Source organism: Sycon ciliatum, chromosome 1 (assembly GCF_964019385.1).
Source record: "Sycon ciliatum chromosome 1, ocSycCili1.1, whole genome shotgun sequence".
NCBI lineage: Eukaryota > Metazoa > Porifera > Calcarea > Leucosolenida > Sycettidae > Sycon > Sycon ciliatum.
In genome coordinates, this window is record NC_088643.1 from 41616639 (window position 1) to 41638808 (window position 22170).

At 47.7% G+C, this 22170-nt stretch overlaps 2 protein-coding genes across 2 annotated transcripts; both read left to right on the top strand.

The window, feature by feature from the left end:
• The first annotated feature begins 1462 nt into the window (after nucleotides 1–1462).
• LOC135826535 (uncharacterized) lies at nucleotides 1463–13505 on the top strand. Its single transcript, XM_065339147.1, has 3 exons — nucleotides 1463–2869; nucleotides 4650–4830; nucleotides 12607–13505. The coding sequence occupies exons 1-3, from the start codon at nucleotides 1691–1693 to the stop codon at nucleotides 12783–12785; spliced, it is 1539 nt and encodes a 512-aa protein (XP_065195219.1). The 5' UTR covers nucleotides 1463–1690; the 3' UTR covers nucleotides 12786–13505.
• A 2911-nt stretch (nucleotides 13506–16416) lies between these two features.
• Nucleotides 16417–19104, top strand: LOC135826574 (uncharacterized). The gene is made up of 2 exons (XM_065339181.1): nucleotides 16417–17401; nucleotides 17791–19104. The coding sequence occupies exons 1-2, from the start codon at nucleotides 16945–16947 to the stop codon at nucleotides 18426–18428; spliced, it is 1095 nt and encodes a 364-aa protein (XP_065195253.1). The 5' UTR covers nucleotides 16417–16944; the 3' UTR covers nucleotides 18429–19104.
• The last annotated feature ends 3066 nt before the right edge of the window (nucleotides 19105–22170 follow it).

The window sequence follows — 22170 nt, forward strand, 5'->3', positions numbered from 1 at the left end:
CATCTAGTAGGGCGCAGTCACCCAGTTTCGGTGGAAGTGCGCGAGTTCGATTGGGATTCAAGTAGGAAGGGAGCGTCTCAGCTTCCTCGGACCAAGACCATTCGACTCAGCACCCCGAAGACTACAACTGGTGAAAATTTGATTTTAGGGTATACTTCCCCTTTAACTTCCCCTTTAACTACTTCATTCAGGGCCGGATGCACCACGTAACCAGGGCCTGCTCTAGACATTCAACACAGCCCGGTCAGAGTGTACCTGGCGCATGCAGGCCAGCCGGGTCAAGCCGGGTCAGATCATCCGGCAGAAAAACAACCAAAAAGCCTGCTAATCGGAAATTTTAGAGAACAAGGCGAACTATCAAAGTCCGCAAACGTAAAAGGTAAACGACATTACGTGAAGAATGCAAAGCAGTTCCATTGGATTCTGATTTAACAATTTGAAAAAAAAGGAATTCTGTTTTCTAATTATTGCTAGTAGCAGGACGAACGACCAAATCCATCGCCGCTCATCTTCCTTTGGAAATGCGTCTTGCACAAAGCGCATGACATGGATAGACTGGCATGGTCGTAGTCCAGCCAGGGTCGACCTTTCTTCCAAGAGTCTTGGAAAGCGTGAGTTCTTTTTCTCTTCGCTGCGGGCTCCATCGTCCAAATCACCAGTCGGCTGAAAAATTGCAACTGTGTCAAGGCTATAGCCAAAGACTTCAAAGTAACGCTTTTGACTGCCTGCCCCATCGACTTTGTATGTCCTGACTTCCTGCTCGCCGGCGCTAGCTGGCCAGATCGTGCTCGAACCAGTTGACGTGACCGCAGTTGACCCTCGCCGAGTTTCTGTCGCTTGTAGACCATGGTAGACTGTAGTGTGTACGGTTGCGCTAGATTTGCAAGAGATGGGGTCCGCGAGTCGTAAAATACTGGAATTTTATGAATCCATTGTCAGTTTGAGACATTTTTCAGCCGGGTCAGACTGGACCCGGTGTTATCTGTTCAGCCAGGTCGTGCAGTTCCCCAGCCGGGCGCGTGACCCGGCTGACCCGGCTCTCCAGCAGGCCCTGGTAACCATGGTAACTCGTTCACTAGCTGCAGCGAGTGCAGGTCGTAGATCTACCAGTGCCAGTGCCAGGGCAGTGGTATACCGTATGGTGACTGGTGTGAAGTGCCCAACCCACCTCCCCAGGCCAGGACCATACCATGTTACATGTACTGGATCAGTGACACCAAGAGTACATAAACTTTTTTTTGGTTTATGTACTCTTGGTGACACTGACAGTACAGTCAGCATGCATGGTCACGTCAGTGAGTGAGTGGTCACGACCGAGGTACAAAAATAATGTGCGGAGTCGGTCGATGGCATGCAGCAACACCAAGAACACAACGCCCTCTAGTAGTAGTAGTCTGAGCTCTAGCCAGGCTCTGGTAAAAATACTCTCTCAAAGCCTCATCAGCGCACATGAAACAAACAAACTAACTTTATCCACAAAATTAGTGATCACTGCTACCTTGCTTAGAACTAAAATGTTACTTGAGGGGTCGCTGTGATCAGTTTGTGTTGTTTAGTTACGATGCCCGCAACGCACAACAACTGCAGCTACCTAACAAAGTGATAGGAGATTGAATCATGAGCACTAGTCATGAAGAAAGACGCTAGGTTGCAAGCCAACCCGCAGTAGGTGGAGAGTGCAGTCAACAAGATGGCTCACCACCTGCGAGAGCTTGTAGTGCTCTCTCGCCTGCAGGGACGGCTCAGTGATGCTGAGGATAGTAGCAGCGGAGACGATGTCGAGATCGGCGAGCTAAAAGAATCCCCGATTGGCCCACAGCAAAGTAGCCAGAGTCACCGGGTCAGTATAGGAGAGCACGATAGTGTCAGTCAAGGTTCACGCCGACCACGAAGACATAAGGTGCAATTTTCAGAGGAAGCGCTTGCTGGGGACGGCAATGGCGGGGACCGGCCTGAAAGATCTGCAGCAGTGGCTGCGGCGGCGCGTGAAAGGAATTTACGTACGCCTATGCCTGATCGGGAACTACTTGACCAGGTATTGGAGGTGATCGACGCAGAGGTGGTCTCCCTCTGGTTACAAGAAGCCAAGCAGATCATTGCTGACCTCGCCCAATTTTGGAAATCTCCTAGCAACGTGTTTCGCTTTCTGCAGTGGTGGTTGTGTTTACGTGAGCAGCCAAAGAAGGTTGTTATAGACGCTGAAGCAGGAGAGATCCGGGCATGTCTGAGCCATGCTTTGCATGTAGGTGTTAAGGACGGCTCCGTGTCGGACAGGCAGCTGCGCTTTCTGCTGCGAGCAGTGCTCAGGGAGTATCCCAAACGTCTCTACCAGAGCGCGGACGGATTCAGTCTACTGCTGCGCTACGTGTGTCTGCTAGCCGCGGAGCTGGACGACTTGACCGCTGTTCAGCAGACCATGTACAGAGATGTGCTGTCCGACGTGCGATGTGAGAGTAACTGCCAGCCGCACATCCAGTGGTTACTATCCGCCAGGGTGTATGCACTGGCGCGCTTGTGCCAGAAGCTACTGCTTGCTTTCTGCTGCGAAAGCCAGCTAGATTTCAAGAATATCACTACTGAGAATAGAACACTGGAAAGGCTACCGTACAGAAAGATGTGTTTCGATTTAGCACTCGCTGCCATTAGGGCAGAGAGTAAAGATATCCTGTTGTTCCTGCTGGGATGTGAACAGGAAGATCAGGCCTCGACAGCAGCGGCACCAAGTTCACCTCGTCGGTACAAGTCCAGCATAACTATACACCAGGTCATAGCGTGTCTACCTAAGGATGTTCAGGATGCCGACGGTAGAACACTGCCATTGCATGCAGTGACACAGGAGAAGCTCTCAATGCTGCAACTCCTCACACAGGTATATAACTATCAGTGGCGTGCACCGAGTCTTGAAAGGGGGGTTTCTAGAGTTGGTAATTTTTTTCTGGGGCCCGATTGTATAATTATGTATGAATTTTGTGCACATGCGCGTCCCCCGAACATCCCGTCGGAGATAACCACGGCGAGGGCAGCCGGCTAGGGAGGAGGGAGGGGGCCCGGGGGGGGGGGGGGGACTCAAGATCAGGGGTGCAGGGCACCAATGAGCACTGGTGCTGATGAGATGCGGGGCTCGTCCGACTGCTATCATCAGATCATGCCGGCACAAACGCGTCTGAGAGGGAACCAGGTACAGGGGTAGAAAGGACAGAAATAAGAATAAAGAGGAATGGAGGGAGGGGACGATGCCGGTTACATGGAAATGTTGGTACATGTATAATCGATAGCAGGATAAAACGGGTTACCTTTTACATACCAGCACTTCAAAAAGCATTTGCAAAGAGGGTGCAACAGTCAATGTACTCATATGCATGTTTGTCATAATTAAAATTATTGAACACGTAAAGGTTTGATAGGCCTAGCTGCCCAGGCTACACTACAGTCTATAACACTATGTCTATCAGACTATGGTACTTCACTAGTCCACTCCAGGCTTGTTTGTTTCATCAAAACACTGCTTACATTCGACGTATCTTTCAGCATGTATTGGCAATGTTCCACATGATTTCAATAGAGAGTTATGGACCTTGCTTCGATGGAAGCTCGCGGAAGAAAAGCGAAGCCCCGCGTCCTTGAGTCGCGGCCGGAGCAGCGCTTCGTTCTGAAGCAGCGCAAGTGGATCATGGACGCAAATTTTTACGTCTTCCAGTCGACAACGTTTTTGACGAACATCTCTGCTGCGCACATGAGCGAGAACGAAAGGCTGTGGCGATCTTGATTTGAGTCAACGGTTTGGAAGGAGATATCGTCAATCATATCCTTGAACTGACTTGCATCGCGCGTGCTTGACTCAAATTTCGAGACAAAACGGATTTCTTGAACGTCATCGCCAATCCAGGAGCGAACCAGAGCTAGAGATCGATCTCTCCGTGGCTACTCTCCACTGAAGAAAAAGAGAATAATGTATTTCGAACTGCATGCAAAGCAACTCTCTCTCACTTCGAAATAAGGACATAGTCACTGTACTGTAAACTGCCCGTCGTTCGATACGTTTGCAGGATCGATAACCAATCCAGTACTATACGCTTTTCTTTTGGCAAGATTGCCCGAAAAAAGGTGGTTTCCAGACACCAAAAAACTCATACGGTGCACGCGCCTGACTATTAATTATGTAGGTCAGACATTCAGAATGACACTGTGCAGCACAAAGTGATAGCCGTTGAAGACAGCGGGATACTGTGCAAGCCGGGGCCGGTGAGACACACTACAGTCTCACACAGAGAACATGCTCGTGTGTGTACGTGTGTGTGTGTGTGTGACTGTGTGACGGTGTGTAATCCCAGCACAAGTTACTATGTCTAACATCGCTGTTCGTTATCATCGCTTCCGCGATGGCCATGTCTGAGTGTGTGACGGGGGGGGGGGGGGGGGGGGGGAGGGGGGGGTCCGGAGTTAGTGGCTCCACACAATGCTTGGTGGTAGTGATTGTTTAAAATCCAGATTGTGGCATGTTCATTTTGAAAACAAGTACAGTACTTGTAGCCTATCCATCCTTCCAGGAATCCCTCTTGGAAGGCGGGGATTTGACTCTCATTTAGCTTTTGTTTCAAACCAAATGATGATAATGTCGTTGTTGTTGTCGTCGTCGTTCTTGTTTGCAGGTACTTCCGTCGAGAGTGTTTGATATCGCAGCGCACCGTTCTGGTAACACACCACTGCACATTGCAGCAACCCGGGGTGATGCCAGTGCCACCAAGTGTATGCTGGACGCTAAGATCAACTGCAACCGATGGAATGCAGAATGCAAAGGAGCTACACCCTTACATATGGCAGTGCTGAACGGTACGTGGTCAGCATCTACCTACTAATATGTCATGATATATTGCCTATCTGCAAGGAGAATTGCATAGATCATTCCTTCGGAAACCCCATAAGGATTGGAGTTGCACACACACTTGGTGGCATATTTACTCTTCGAACTGCTGTACTGAGTCCACTCACAACAGGCCCATAGCAGCCTCATTCTGAATGGTCCGGCGAGATCCAGTCTCAATTAACACCCCTCCTCCTCCCCCCCCCCCCACCACCACCAGCAGCACCGTCACAAACAAACAGATACCTCTTCCGTATACAAAAAAAACTTCGTGACGTTTTTTCAACGGTGTTTTTTTTAACAAGAACCCGCTCAACGAACCGCGCTAAAGGCTGTCATCGACAACCCACATTCAGTGCTGCCAAACCGTCCGATTTTTCGGACAGTGTCCGATTTCTTGAAGGCTCTTCCGAAAACCGGTCCGAAAAAGGAAACGTCCGAAAAGCAGCCAAAAATGTCAGGGATCCGTACTTTCCTATACAAAAGTCCTGTATTTTAAGTTAAAATTTACCTTTTCAGCGCAACTGAAGCCTGAAGGCACAAATCATTATACATCGGTCGGGGAGATGTCCTATCTAGGACATGCCACGGCCTCTTTACAGCAGGAACTGGAGATGTGTAAAGAGGTTCTTGCCAGGGAGAAGCTGATTATTAGAGCTCAAGCAACCTGTTGGCATCGTCATTTGTTTTTCAATTGTTCGATTTTCCTTGGCATGTTCTACAAATGTGCATGCTTTGCTCGCGAAAACAGGCGCTTCATGAAAGCAAATCTTCCCAACAAGTGCAACACGTCCATTAACGCTAGCCAAGTACTCATCTATATTTTTTTAATTTAATCGCTCCACTTTCTGCTACAGCCAAGCAGGAAAATCGAACAATTGAAAAACAAATGACGATGCCAACAGATTGTTTGAGCTCTAATAAGTACAACCCTGTCGTTGAGGCGTTCATAGGCTGCATGACTGGTGGGACTGCAGTTCCTTCGCCAAAGGCTTGAAAGCGCCGAATGCGTCAGATGGAAGCGATAGAATGCACGTGTGCAGGCTGCACGTTTGCCAGCAGGCTGTTCACCCAAGTATCAACAAAGGGAAGGAAGAGGAGGAAGACGCTTGCGGAACAGAAACAGTTTGCAGATGGCAATTACCCGTCATCACGACCATCCGAGCCTATGGTGGCAGAAAGAGATAAGCTGGCTGCGGACTTAAGGCGAACCATCGCATCCTTACGACAAGAATTCCAGAAGCTTCTATATCAGCTTCCAGATATCATACGCACTGAGACTCTGTGCTCAGAGATGGATTCTGACGGCAATCATTCCAGTGTCCTGAAGACTATTGTCGAGTTACGCCAGTTGGTGTCACTGCAAGATGAAGTGCAAGATTCATGATGGTGAGTCGTCATAGTGGTATTGCTGTGTAGTGGGGTTGTGTTTGCTGTTTTCACTACCCACAACTTCCACATGTTTGGTGTTGTTGCTACTATCACTTCAGTAGTCACAAGTTCCATGCCTTTGGGCAATCATCGACCAAAGGGAGTGGTTAGGAACATTGTGGCTTAGCTTCTCTAGGCGTACGGCTGTGTGAATATATTATTGGTCGATTTATTAATGAATTCAGTTACCGTAAATTGAGTGTGGTTGCAATGATAAGATTCTGTGATTACTCTGACTGTGGGGCAGATCTTGATCTACAGCCTGTTACTGGCATTCTTGTCCATTATCAAGTTATGAGTTAGGGCTCTCGACCTAATTCTGTTTCATGTGGTCGGTAGTTTTTGTTTTTATCCAGGTATCCTTTCCCACTAATCATGGTCACAGTTTTCCATTTCTGCTCAAGAGTTTCTCAAGCTGCTAGGTCTACCGTGATATTTAGGCCACGTTCGAATTGTCACTCTTTGATTTTTCGAGGAGTTTCGTTTTTCTGAAGAGGTGGCCTTATTGGCCTCTTCAGAAAAACGAAACTCCTCGAAACTCCACAACCTCATCCGATGGGAAAGGTAGATTAGTTCCGAAGAGTTTGGAATAGCTATGTCACGTAGTACGTGGAGATGGTCGATCTGATCGGACGTCATCATCGCCGTGACAATTCCACTGAAAAACTCTGAAAATGATATAAACCGTTCTAATGGGACACTTCAACTAATCTCTTTTAAAATGTGTTCGAACAGTTGATGAAGACAATTCGAACGCGCCCTTACTAAGCCTTGGCGGATAATGCTCGAAAAGGTGGCAGATTCTGCTTTTTTTGCACCGAAATTGGCAGAACCATACAAACCTTATGGCGGGCAATTCCTCGAATTCTGCTCCATTTCTTTATCCACATACCGAACATGCATAAAATTACCAGAAAATGTACTTAATTCTGCCAATTTTTCTGCCGGCATTTTCCGCCAAGCCCTAGCCCTTACAAGTGAATCATCTCAAACTGAGTTCTGGATTTTTGCTGCTCATGCATGAGTATATAGTTACAATAGTGAATACCTGTTCCCCCTTGGGGCTACGTGGCTAAGCAGGCAGCTGTATACTAGTACAAGGCGAGGTGTGTGTCTGCATGTGTGTGTGTGTGTGTGTGTGTGTGTGTGTGTGTGTGTGTGTGTGTGTTTATGTCTGGGATTATTTAGTTGTCTGCATGCGCTCGAGCTTACTGTGGTGGCCTATTCCTCAACCTTGTCAGCTGTATCGAGTTATTTACTTTTTCTTCAATGCGCGCACGTACACGTATGTATGCATATGTGGTGTGCGTGTGTGTCCCATATGGTGCAGTGGTATGTGCAGTCGATTTCCAATCGAGACGCTGCAGGTTCAATTCCCGACGATTATGGTCGCACACGTCTTTCTTCTCTTTCTCGTACTCTTCCTGACTTTTCTTTCATTCTCCTGGGTGGTTACCAACAGCCAGTGTATGCCGGAGTATGTGGTGTGGTGTGTGTGTGTGTAGAAAAAAAATGAAAAATAGGGATTCACTGGCCATAAACAGTCACTTCAAACAGCTGTGTGGTGGATACCAGGCTAAAAATAGTGGCGGTCAATTCATCAGCCTTGCAAGCTGTTGAATGGTGTAATCCCAGCACAAGTTGCTATGTCTAGCATAGCTGTTCGCTATCATCGCTTCCGCGATGGGCAGGTCTGAGGTATGTGTGTGTGTGTGTGTGCATGTGGCGTGTGTGTGTATTTGTGAGTAAGCACGCAATATGAACATCATAGGATGAATGATTTCATGCCAGCACAAACTACTGGGGGTGCCCTGCATGGCTTGAGCTATCGTTGTGTCCAACACGAGCCATCCGATCACACAGTTGTGTGTGTGTGTGTGTATGTGTGTGCGTGTGTGTGTATGTGTGTGCGTGTGTGTGTGTGTGCGTGCGCGCATCTTTCTCTATCTTACTGACTGAAGTGAAGTCAGGAATGTATTGTGCAGATCATACTTCATTTCAATGGTTTGGCTAATAATTTGATCACTGAGATGGTGCGTTGTGACCCCTTTGGACACCAGTATTAGAAATTAATCATTATGAAATATGTGTGTGTGTGTGCGCGCCACGTTGCGTGTGTGGTTTGTGTGTTGTGTGTTGTGTGTGTGTGTGTGTGTGTGTGTGTGTGCCGGTGTGCGTGCGCGTATCTTTCTTTATTTTACTGACTGAAGTGAAGTCAGGAATCTATTGTCTTTATTTCATAGTTTCAACGGTTTGGCTAATCATCTGATCAAGATGGTGAATACCGAATCATGCACCGGGTGCCCACGCCATATATCATGATGCAATATTGCTCACACGAACAACGATATTGTTTTTTTCCATTCCATCGTTGAATCATTTATTTCTCAATTCCAAGATTATGTAGATCACTGGTATGATCTATGAGCCCGCTCTTGCAGCATTGCCATGGCGACAGGCCGGGGTGTTGCTGTTGATCTATGAGCCCGCTCTTGCAGCATTGCCATGGCGACAGGCCGGGGTGTTGCTGTTGATCTATGAGCCCGCTCTTGCAGCATTGCCATGGCGACAGGCCGGGTGTTGCTGTTGATCTATGAGCCTGCTCTTGCAGCATTGGCGACAGGCCGGGGTGTTGCTGTTGCCAGAGTTTGCTGGCCTGTCGGCCTAGTCACAGCTTCTCCAACAAAATGAGCCTCCCCAGGATGGGATTTGTAGATGTGACGAGCGCCATTCGGAGTCACCACCACCACCATTACTTTAGAGCCCGATCCTACGTGAAGTTCTGCTGCCTGAAAGGGGGAGAACAGCAACAATGCAAATAATTCAGATCGAGGGTATCGATGTTGGCAGATGCGTGCTATAGCCGCTGTACACACCATGTACCATGTATACCATGTATATACGCCCGCCGCAAGAGAAGCACGCACATCTGCAAATGCACTGGATGTTCACCCACAGATTTTCTCTTATACTTGAAGTTATAGCAACGATTGCGAACAAGATCTGAATGAGACAGATCAAGACTAGCGCCAGATAACTGTCTAATCCAGACAACTGGCGAAGCCATGTGAATCGACCACCAATGCACACCTGGTCTACACCACACGGAGTACATCGGCATAAAACGCCGGCCAAGACAGTTACCTATGCGCACCCTACACGTGCTGGGGTAACCAGTATAGACAGCACGCTGCTTTGATAGAAACAGACACTAGATGCACTGGTACCTTGAAGTGAAATTGGAGTTACTTTACCAACCAGCCTCGGCTACTGAGTACTGGAAACCCAGAGCCAACAGACATACCAACAACCTCAGCCATGAAAACTATAATTATAGTAACGACACACTGGATTGTGGAGCCGAAACTAACTTCCAAATGCTTTGGCAAGAAGGTAGCCTTCCGACAGGTTGGCATACACACACTGTGACACAGCATGAACAACGAACTCACTTTATTTACCTTCTTCATGAGACCTCTTGTCCGCTTGCTGATGAAGCTGCTTCTCTTTCTTCTTTCCTCAATGCGCCCAGTTACTTTGACCCTTCGAGACTTTCTAGCCATGGCGAAAATAATTGGAAGACTGAGCGCGTAGAATCTACACCACAACGTTATCGGCTTCGCACTTTGTAGAACACGTATACTACTAATACATGACTGTACGTCCTATGCCTATGTCACAGTATGTGCAGCCCTGGCAATCGTGATGCTAGTACTAGCTGCATCATGTGCATGTCCAAAAAAACCGTGACAAAGTCATCATCCTTCTTCTCAGTGCGAGTAGATTATACTACTTGTACGAGGTGATTTGGCTTTTTTAACACCGGGTTGTAAAATGACGTTTTTTCAGCCACTTCTAGGCAAGCTTCATCCAAAAGATGGAAGTAAGTTCTATCCTTCATGCCCTTTGTGTCAAAAAACGGGAAAGATCCCACTTTGGAAAGTGTCTTGAATCATGTCCTACTTTCATAGTATTCTCAAGATTCAAATACTAGTTGTGTGTCATTTTTTTAACAAACTTGTAAAATGGCATCACAAACTGGGATATTCGGTCATCAAGTGTTCTGAAGTTGATAGATATCACTTCAAGGATTGCTAGTGGATGAAAAATAATCTACCAACTGCATCGTATGCTGCGAGAGCTGTGTTTTTGAATTTGTAACTAGTGGTTGTGTCATACGGTTGAGTTGGATAGGTAGCATAGCCTTGTTTTCGTTCTCACAGAGTGTATTCTGTGACCTACTGTTCTTCAGTATTCTTTTCAGTGATGGCAAGACGGCTTGACCTCGTCCAAAGGCCCTGCGGAAGCAATTCACTGCCCTCCTCGTCCATTCAGGGGCCTATTTTACCGATTTTCAACACAAAATGGCAAACCACCCACCACTATTCAGTATACCGACGTGGCAGGGGAAATTAAATCATATAATTAGTTACCGGTATACCAAACGATAAACTGGCTATCATTTGCCACCACTAGCCCTTTCCCAAAGGTGCTCTTTCAATTCGCACTTAGTGCTTTTCGCGTCCCTCAAAATATGCTGAAAATGTGCACTTTTTTCAGTTAAGCATAGCCATGATACATGTTCAGATATGAACCCAAGCTGAGAAATGAATACGCACTCTTCCATTTATGGGTCCACGAAAGGCAAAACAGGAAGTAAAGTTAAAAAAACCCACTTTTTACAGCATTGTGTACACCGGACCGGGTACAAGCTTCACCAACTTGTTGCCCCCCAAAAAGAGGCGTGCCAACTTCCAAGGCCCATCGATCATCGAGCACTCGGAAACTGTGATCGCATGCATGAGCAAACAGATTTTAGCACTTTTTAAGCTAAAAAAAGGGCGATATTCACCAAAAAACGCAATAAAGGGTGAAAGAAACGGGCTTTTCCAAAAAAGGGCGAAAAAGGCGAAAAAAGGGCGAGCACCTTTGGGAAAGGGCTAGCCACCACGCATGTTTCGATACCGCCACCAGGAGCAGAGAAACAGCCAAAAGAAAGCAAATTTTAAACATTTGTTTAAAAAAAGCCAAATCACCTCGTAGTATTCCATCTAGCGAGCTCTCGCTTCATATCTGCCAGGAAATAATTCTTTCAGTGATGATCTCATCGCTTACAAAAAAACTGCTGTTACATATTGACATCGTAAGGCCTAAGTGAATCGCACCCCAGTACAATGCTTTGAAAGCTCTTTCTCATCCCTGTAAATCCTACTTTCTTTTCTCAAGGAAAAGGGGACTTTCTACTTGTAAGTCAAATTCTTTATTAGACCTCGAATAGTTACCTCATCTCCAGTTGAGAATAATTCACCACTGACAACTACGAATCGAAAAACCACCAGCACTCTTCTTCTTTGACCACTTTTTTCTCGAACTGATCGAATGCACTTGAGTGGTCGCTTCAAGTCCCTTACTGTTGTCCTGTGCTGCAGGCGCCTCTTGACCTGTTTTCCCTCCGAACATTGGTCCGGCAGTTGCCCAACCTGCCGGGCCCGGTGGTCCGCGGCTGCGGCCCTGCCCAATACTCGAGTAGATGCTGAGGGAGTCGTAGCAGCTAGAGAGGCGACACTAGGCCATAGTACATGTGTCTTTGAATGATGATTGTTTTTTCAATTTCGGATTTGAAAGTATTAGTTCTACGTGATGCGTGGTCTAGGTAACAGGAAATTGCAGTACAAACCAGCTACCGTATAGGTGCGAATAGAAGCCCCAGGGCTCTATTTAGCAGACTGTCCAACCTCCTGGCCACCCCTGGACACCCTCTAAAGCCATTCTATACCATGTATACTGTCCCTCCAGGAAATTGCGATTCCACGGATGCAACACATTTCGCGATTTTGGCCCAAACCCGCAATTTTCTGCAAAATCCGTGATTTCCCGCCGTTTTGTTGTTTTCTGTACTTTCTTTACAATTTTATGCACCTTTCACGCAGTGCTTTCCACGATCACGCAGGTTATTTGCGCAGTACGACTCGTCCTACTACCGAGTAGATCCACTGCGCAAATAGCGATTCTACGGATGCAACAAAATTTTAATATTAATTTCGTGATTTGGTCCAAATCCACAATTTTCGACAATTTTCAAAGTCTAGCGCGTACGTACGATATGTCATCCACGATCGTGCATAGTCCACCCCGCTTCAAAGGCAACTGAAACGGGCTGCAGCTTGGCAGTGAAACCCTCATCATTTTGCATTCCACTTATCCGTGTTGCCTTCCTACTCGTGGATGTTATGACTCCGGCCCTGATGTACACAGCGTATACCTGTACATGTATAACATAATAGCCTTCTACCTTCTTGTTCCTCTGTGCTCAGGCCACCTGGAAGTAGTGAAGTTGCTGTTGGAGGCTGGTGCAAAAGTTAACGCTAGGATGGGTGTACCTGCGACAGATACACCTCTCCGCATCATCACCAACTGTTGTGCTGCCAGCGATGAGGAAGTCAGCAGTAATGAGATCTATCAGGCTCTCCTTCGTCGTGGAGCAGAGTTGTGAGCTGGCCAATCCTGACTACCTGAATGGTGGGGAGTCTGCCGTAGTACTCAGTGTGTGGTGCCATGGTGCATTACCTCATACTCAGGTTACACAGTGGCTACCCAGGGCAATACCGTAGCCATGTGTGCGAGCTGAAGGCGACATGAGCCCCCCCCCCCCCGCTGAGTATAGGAATGATTGTGCATACTTCAAGTAGTTATGCCGTAACGCAATGGTCGAATCTGAGCTGATCCTTTTAGAACACCTTCGTTTTATGTGTTCAAGCTACTTCAAGTACATGTACTTTTTGAGCTGCCTTGACTTCCAGGCTCAAGCTGTACTTCGAAGTACATGTATGATTGACACCCATTGGAAATGATCTGCTACTAAAAAATATTTATTGCTGTGCCTAGCCTGAGAACAACATCCCCAATAGTCTTGAGTATGTACAGTCTGTCCGGGAAGACTCATCACAGTGTACATGTACATGTATGCAGTTAGCTAGCTCTGCAGTTGGGTTATATTGGTTTCTAGCTCTCAATTTCGGTGTATGGGCCATATATTCAAGACATAAGCTTCTTACAATCATGATGATGACTCCGATCATTACGAAAATGTGACACTACACCCACACAGTACATGTGGTCATTTCTGAGTCCGAAGTTCCTTGCCGCATTTCCTTGGCTTTAGGCTTCACCAAAAATTTAAGTCATGTGCAACTCAGAGTTGCAACAAAACGAATACTTCCTCTCCGAGTGCTTGCGCCGGCGCATACCCGTACACGTATAACTGGATGCAAGAATGCAGCCATTATACTCTTGCATGCGTAGTAGTAGTAGTAGTAGTAGTAGATTTTATTATTTTACTAGGGGAGTCCCAACAGGCGTTGCCTTTTTACTGGGAACCCTAGGTGAATTTTTACCATGTTTACATACAGAGTAAGAGACGGGGCCTGACGGCAGTCAATGGGAAGAGCATGTCTGCGTGTGACTGACTTTCCCATCTGTATTCCATGTACCGGTATGATCAGTACGTGTGAATGGGTTTATTCAAAAAGCCAATAGCGTGAAATCATAAAAATTAATAAGAACCAAAGCCAAAAGACAACCCAAATTCGGCAATACATAGAACACTGGGACTGGTACATGTACTGTGGAGTATGGTACACATGTGGTTATAGAATATAGTGGGTAGATCTACTGGCTCCACGGATTATGGTAGGTCTACATGTTCAGCCGGAGAGTACAGCCATGTACAGTCAGTCATGTTCCTCCTCTTGCCTCAACTAAAAGTAAGGTTACTTCACAAGCGACCACAATGCAGCACAATCATTGAATGCAGCAAGACACAACCTGTTCTTAGCGGAGGACCGATCATCTTACTGATCAGACTCTTCTAGCTGCCTCACACTCATACATGTCATAGGTCTACTTACTTCGTAGCTACCGGTATCTAACGTAGCGCTTGCGACTGCAGGCAGAATTTGCTACTTTTTCTGGTATGTTTCATGCATGTTTGGTATAATTACCGGTATGGGGAAAGAAATGGAGCAGAATTCAAGGAAGTGCCTGCCATAAGGTTTATCAGTTCTGCCAATTTCGCTGTATTTCGAGCAGAATATTGCAACATGGACGATCTGTCATTGAGCGGTTGGGTATCATCCAGCATGTGTCTATCCTGCCCCTGGTTCACCCATCGATCTGGGTGCATGCTTGCTAGCTCCTCGCTCAGATTAGTGCTGCCGATCTACATCAGTGCCGTGATGACTGTGCGGACGGTTCAGGGAAGCAAGACACGAGATGTGCGAGCCGATTCCTGACTGTGTGGGACACCGGCGTTACCATGAGCATGACAGTTGTTGTTCTTGCAAGTCATGCACACCTCGGAAAGTTGTTCCCGGGCCAACACTGGCATGTCGTATCACATATTTTTGACTACTTCTACTACCAGTATTGCATCCAGTATTCCGCGGCACTGGATCGAGGAGGTGCATACGCCTCAACAGACAACACTGCGACTTGTGGCACGGTTGTGCCAGCAAAGCCGAAGGTACAGGTAGATCTACTGCACTATCAAACCTCTTTAGGACGAACACCAATGGACCGATGATATTTGTTCGCAATAACGGGCGTTCATTTGTCTTTAATATCCGTGTTCTTCCTAACGAGGTTTCACTGTACAGCTGTAGTATGTTTGTACTCTTGCTAGTACAGTCAGACCTCGCATAACCGCACAAATCCGTTTTCCACAAAAAATATCCGGATAGCTATAGGCGAGGGAACCGGAAAACCGAACACACATACAGTACTGTGTGTATGCGCATGGCATATGCTGTAAATCGGTAACCAGCGATTTTCTTCCGGATGGCGAGGGATCCGGATAAAAGAGGACCGGATAAGCGAGGTCTGACTGTACTACTAATACCGTACTACTGGCAATATAATTATGTTGCCGCAGTGAGGCCATGAAGCGTTACATTGGCACATGTTTGCCGCACGCAGGGCGTTACATGCAAAGTCGCACAGGAGCCGTTACACAGGTTTCTATATTGCCGCAGTCCTTTTTTTGCTATTGCCGCATCATTTTTTTGCTTTTGCCGCATCATTTTTTCTTGTGCAGTGCAAACTGCAATGAAAAGATCGCCGCACCCCGCCGGACGCGCGTTACGAACTCAACGAAAATTTGTCGCACTAGCCTGGTCGCGCGTTACGCCGCACCCCCCTGCGTTACGCGTTACGCGGCAACATATATTGCCAGTACGGTAAGTAGTATGCGGCGGTCTGCATAACTGCAAACGCTGTTGTTCACTGGACATCATGGCGATCGGTTCTGCCAGTGCCAGTGACTTTGAGCTCCTACATTGTATGATTGAGGTGACCTAACAAGGTCGAAGCCTCTACTATTACATATACATGATTGTACTAGTACTAGTAGTAGCTGTCCGGAGATTGCCTCAGTGACTCAGTGAGATTGAGCGACTGTACTCTGTAGACTCTACATAGTCGTGGCATTAGTGCCTGTGTGGGTGCACCCTTTCGTGTCTCTAACGTCCAAACACAAGCGGACGTGCGAACCTTACACATTTTTCATGAGCTTTGGAACAGTGAACTACTGTACTGTTACTTTCCGCCGGCTAACGCTCGTGAAGGGTAGTGGGTGTGAACCTGGTGAACACTGCTACGAGTAGGCGATCGCCACGCGACCAGTGTGCATTGGTTCCGTGGTTGCGCGGAATGCGCGGATCCTTTGTTGCATTTCATTGTATATGCCTGAACCAAGGCGGCGGAGTGGTGGCACTAGGGTTCGCGTGGTAATCATGGTAATGGAATTATGGTCTTCCACAGCCAGTCACACAGCATGAAATCGCAGCCTATCACCTAGTACCTAGGAATGATGCATGTACGTGACAGGCTACAGCATGTTGGGTGTTCCTCTTTCTCCCCCTCTACATAATCCCATTGTATCTCTACACGACACTGTACATGTATACCATGGTATGTGGTTCACCAAGTATACAGTATACAGTATACAGTATACACACGGTATACCGTTGTACATCAGTCATGTGTGTACTGTGGTGTCTGTTTTGAGTGCCCAATTCGTGGGAGAAACGGAGCAGCGCCGCGGTGGGTATCTCCTCAAGTGCCAGTGACTGGTGGTAGGTAACGTTTGGCCTGCCACCCCCAGTGCTGGCTATGGCATTTAGACTGGCGGGTGTCCTCTTCAAGTATTTGCGTGGCCGAGCAGTACTACTAGTACTAGCATACGGATGACAATACTCAGTGGCTCCGTACTGCGTTCATAGTCCGTGACTTTCTGTGCTGCACGCTTCGCATCTATTGCATATACCCTACAGACCGCCAACATCGCCAGCCCACGGAGCATATGCTTAGCATGCAGTCGGGACCAGTTGTCCGCTTGGAGTACCGCAAAGAATTCCTCACATAGAGAAGGCGAATTCCATACCACACACAAAACGTTACACACACACGTGCACACACAAGTCATGTCGTCCTTGTCGAGAATATCCGCTATAAAGAGCTGAACTGGGGACTGTAGCACCATTACAACCAATCTTGACCGAACCGAAAAGTTTTAGTGAGAATATTTTCCAATTTCCAATTGAACAACAACCTTCCCCCGTCCTTCCTTCCTTCCTTTAGCGACCACCTCTGCGGTGATGGCCCGTCATCAACCAGTGAGCGCCTATCTTACCAACAATCATACCCCCACTCCGTGTGGTGTACGTTGCTTTCCAGCTCCACAACGAATGGAGTCGGTAGGCAAGCGCAGAATGTCTCATGACGGCAAGCTGGCCAGCTTTCTGCTGAAGACCAACAACACCATGAACACTGGCTCCAGCAACGCATCAGCAGCAGCAGCAGCACCAGCCACCGGTGGGTTCAACACTTTCTCATCTAAACCGAACAATATCCACCACACCCCCTTCCATCCTCAGCTCAGCCAGGCTGAACTGGCCGAAGTGTGCGGTGGTGATGCTGCGGCGGCAGCAGCGGCGGCGGCGGCTAATCAAACCAATAGCGGCGTGATGCGATCACTGGAGCTGGATGGTGTTATTCGCCTGTTGAAGATGTACGACGAGGCGTCTGGACCGGAGATCGTCTGCTGTATCTGTGGTAAGTGTAACCATGTGCTTGCTGTTTGCGCTTCACCTCTCTACTCACACCAACAATACATGCACTGATACAATCAAACTAGTACGTGTACTAGTAGCGCGTGTATACAAACCAGGGAGTCGTTAAATTTTAATTTTAATACCAGATGTTTACGAGTACCTGTTGATAACGTTACTGAAGCGATGTGACTACTCATTGGTAGACCATTCTTATATTGAGTATAAGCTGTTGCTAGTACTGTTTCCAGTATTGACTAGGATTGTACGCACATGTACTCAAAAGTATGTCCATTACGACTACAGTACAGTCAGAATGCGTGTGTTGTTGCTCTTGCTTAAAACTCTAACATCTCCATCTCTCCTTTTGTTGTTGTGTGACCCATATTGTAGGCAAGCCGTACAAGAGTAAAGTATGCTTTACCAAGCACATCTGGGAGCACAGCGTATACTGGGACAAGTTCGACGGCTTCAAGAATCACGAGCGCGTCTTGTCCATCCAGGCAGCCATTATCCTAACCCATGCCCAGGATCTCTCCTTTCTGCTGGTCACCGGCCCGAACATCGATAAGAAGCAACAACAGCAACAGCAACGACAACAGCAACAACACCAGCAGCAAGAACAGGAGCAGCACATCAGTCTTATCATTGAAGAAGAGGAAGAGGGGGTAAGTCCCCGCGTCTCAGTAGTTACACCGCCTCTCAGTGGACGCCACCATACAACTAGCATTAGCGATATTGGCCTTTTTCAAGAGCAAGTGCAGGAGGAGGAGGAAGAAGAAGAAGAGGAGAGCCTCACCACAACTCCACCGCAATCGTCACCGAGTTCTTCAGAGCTTTCAGACCAAAGCTCATTGGTTTCCGAGCAGAGCAGTGATCTGATGCAGACGTCACCGCCCACCAGATCCAGTTCTCCATCAGCAATATCGGCACTTACATTCCTACCCAAGAAGCGCCGTCGCTTTCACATTGACCTTGAGAGTGGCTCAGACCGGTCACGTCGCTCCGTCTCGTCGTCCTACTCGTCATGAGAGAGCCGGAGTAAGAGAACCTCTAGTTTTACTTCCTAGGATGTGTCCCTACAAAGGCTACATGCAGTTTATCATCACAGATATCTATTGCCTAGTATTCGTCACACTGGAGTGACCACACACTATTTTATTACAATTTTTACTTTTACAATCACCATGATCACGGTACATGATAGTACATCATGTACATCATGCACTTTCATAAATTTTTTCAAACAGTCTGACGGATCTTGACAAACAATGACAATCGGGCTGCAGGGTAGGCCGTGACATGTACCTGAACACTACTAGTATGGAGTATTCTCTCGCGGGACGAGACAATGACCCACAAATTATTTAGCATCTTGCTTATAACTGTTAGTGTTGGACACAAACTACGGATAACATGTCACATTTTAGTCGTTTCTTTTTGAATTATTTAGCGCTGGCCTTTCACTTCAGTTTCATAATCAGCATATCTGGCAGCACCGACTGACTTGCTACCATTGACCACATAACATTGCATTTAGTGAGATTAGTTACAGTTATGTAGCCTATTGTTACTTGTACATGTACATGTAGCCTTGTAGGTTCAAATATTAGACGTTAGCTTTAGCCTCAGAATCATCGTGACTTTATATTATTAGTTCAGCTTAGCCTTGACTGCCCTTGAAAATGGACTTCTCTTGATACCCTAGTTCTTCAGTCTTGTAACGGTGCCCGCATACGGCACAGCATGCAGCGCCGTGCGGACACCACGGGTGGGTTATGTTCTTACTTAGTCCCTCTCCAACTGACGTAGATCTACCCCCTGCGGTTTCAAAGTTCTACTTGGACTTGGATGTAGAGCTAAGGATGAATTTATAGAAAACTAGCACTAGCAGCACCCGGCCAGCGTTGCCTGGCCGAACGCGTTAGGGCGCGTTCAGACTACCGATAAAAAGTGACCGATAGGGAAAGTCGCCAAGGTGATTTGATCACGTGACGTTACTGGCACGTTACCGGTGGGAAAGTTTTACTGCCGCGGCTGATGCGGCGGTAAACTTTTACCGGCAGTAAAAAAGTGCTCAGGCTGCATGCGCGCTGCGAAAAAAAGGGAAAATCCCTTGTCAGTGCCGCGGTGAGAGCTGAAAACTTCACGGTCACGTTAGTTTGTTATCGGTAGTGTGAATGTCCTTCACGGTTTATCGGCATTCACGGTTTGACGGGGTTCACGGTAGTCTGAACGCGCCCTTACGTGGCATGCGGGTGCACCGGTGATCGACGTGACGTGAACAGCACACGTGCTCAGCACGTGGTGGTGGCTACACGATTCGCACGCTTCGCGTGCTCAGTACTGCAGTACGTACTGTACTGAGCTTCTGTGGCTGCTTCCGCTAGCTACACGATTCGCACGCTTCGCGTGCTCAGTGCTTCTGCGGCCGCTAGCTACACTGTGCTACACTGTTCGCACCCTTGGCGTGCTCAGGGCAGCGAGTACTAGTAGTAGTATTAATTAATTAATTATTTTATTATTTTACTAGGGCAATCCCCACAGACTGTGAGTCTTTTTACAGGGTACCCTAGGTAAGTGCGTGATATAGAGCTGAATGAAGAAAGCCGTAAGTGTGTGAAATAGAGTAAAGAAAAAAAGAAAACGGTGGCTGCATACTGTGCCATTATGTGTTGCAAAAGAGGCTGCGAAGAGTACTGTTGAACATTGCAAAGGAGGCTGCCTGGCGGCATGCTGCTCATTCCACCTGTCAGCAGCCAGGTAAGGCAAAGCATAGAAACCGTACCGTGACGAAGCATTAGGCAGGGCTAAAGCCAGGGCGGACTGTCCCCTGGTCAAGGCATTGGTATGGTTGCTATTTGATCTAAGTACAAAAAGCTCGGCAAGTAGAGGGCTGCGGCGGCCATGCACACATTTATAGACAAGGCAAAATATCTTTAGGTTATAACGGATGGCGACAGGAATAATTTTGTGGCGTTGACAAATGGTGGCGGTTGGGTGGCATGGTGGGTAGCCAAATGTTATCCTGAGGCTACGTTTGAAGCATCGAATGAGTGTGTTGTATAGGGTTGCTGATATCGTGTGAACGTAGCAGTTGCTGGCGTACTCCATGGTGGATTGGATAATGCTTAGGTAAAAGGAACGTTGTGCCTGGGTGGTGATGTGATGTCGTATTCTGCGGAATGCGGCCAGCTTACGGTTGACGTCAGCAACAACTTTCCCGACCTGCTCCTTGAAGGCAAGGTGCTGGTCGACTAGCACTCCAAGGTAACGGACACACTGGGAAGGGGATACTGGGAAGTTACCACAGATGACAGTGAAGGTAGGTGGAAATGGGGTTGTCTTCCGGCGGACGATTAATAGTTGAGTTTTGTCGGGGTTCAGTAGGAGGCCCAGTTCCGTGAGGTGTGATTTAACCGCATCGAAGCTCTCTGATAGTCGGCCCTGTATCGTGTTGATGCAGCTGCTCGATGTGTAGAGTCCTATATCGTCGGCGTAGAGTATGTTAGATGTGTGAGTTGGTGTGACGTCTGTTACGTGTCTTGTGTAGATTGTGAAAAGAACGGGGCCCAGGACAGAGCCTTGAGGTACCCCTCGACTACAGGTCACGGAGTCGCCGGATGTTTTTGTGGAGGGGTTCGTCACTGTCTGTCGACGAGCGCTTAGATAGGAGGCGAACCAAGATAGTGCTGTGCCACAAATACCGCAGGAATAGAGCTCGTTGATGAGTGGCTGGTGCTTGACCCGGTCGAACGCCTTGCTCATGTCCAAGAATAACACTCCGGTGTTCTGACCGTCATCCAAGCGTTGTTGCCACTTTGATATAGCCAGTGAAAGTGCATCCTCTGTGGAATGATCAGAGCGGTAGGCGAACTGTTGGGAAGGAAGAATGTTGAGCTCTGGGTGGGTGTTGATATAGCGCTGCAGTTGATGAAGGACGATCTTTTCTAGAAGCTTGGATACGATGGGGAGTAGAGATATGGGGCGATAGTTAGAGGGACATTCTGGATTGCCTTTCTTGAAGAGGGGGAATACAGACGCTACTTTATATATGTCTGGAAAGGAACCGAGGGAGAGTGATTCGTTGAAAATGAGACAGAGGGGACCGGCTAGTTCTTCTGCACAGATCTTCAGAGGAAGGGGTGGGAGTTCGTCGGATCCGGTGGATTTGAAAGGGGAGATCTTCTTGAGGAGCTTGCAGACTTCAGTGGTAGTGACAGGGGTGAAATTTGCGAAACTGGTGAGCTGTCGGGGGCCTTGGGGGATTTGCAGGGAAGGGGGTCGCTCTGGGTCAGAGACGACCGATCCAAAGAAGTTGGTGAGGCTGGAAACGTCGGCTTTGAGAGGTGTTGGAGTGGTGTTCCGACCAAGGAGTTTGTTGAGCAGTTTCCATTGGCGGCGAGGATCATTTCGGCAGTCTGAGAACTCCCTTACTAAATATTGATTCTTTAGGCGTTTGTTAAGCAGCGTGCCTTCTCTTCTTGCTGCACGGTACAGTTGCAAGAGCTGGGTGTCAGTCGGGTTTCTCATAACCCCGCGGTGAAGATGTTTGCGACGGTGGAAGAGATTTGTTAGCGCTGGTGTACACCACGGGGATGGCTTAGGTTTCCGTGATTTCTGACTGCGACAGGGCCGTAGTGGACACAGCGTGTTTACGGCCAACAGGACGCTGTCGCGAAACGCTGATGCTGATTCATCCAGCGATTGGAAGGTGCCGCTCGTCGATTCGGCCACATTCTTTGCGATTTCGGTTTTCAGCATATCAGGCCT

Coding starts and splice junctions, on each gene's coding strand:
- LOC135826535 (XM_065339147.1), top strand. CDS start 1,691: ATGGCTCACCACCTGCGAGAGCTTGTAGTGCTCTCTCGCCTGCAGGGA. Junction 2,870..4,649: donor TGCTGCAACTCCTCACACAG/GTATATAACTAT, acceptor TCTTGTTTGCAG/GTACTTCCGTCGAGAGTGTT. Junction 4,831..12,606: donor ACATATGGCAGTGCTGAACG/GTACGTGGTCAG, acceptor CTCTGTGCTCAG/GCCACCTGGAAGTAGTGAAG.
- LOC135826574 (XM_065339181.1), top strand. CDS start 16,945: ATGGCCCGTCATCAACCAGTGAGCGCCTATCTTACCAACAATCATACC. Junction 17,402..17,790: donor GATCGTCTGCTGTATCTGTG/GTAAGTGTAACC, acceptor CCCATATTGTAG/GCAAGCCGTACAAGAGTAAA.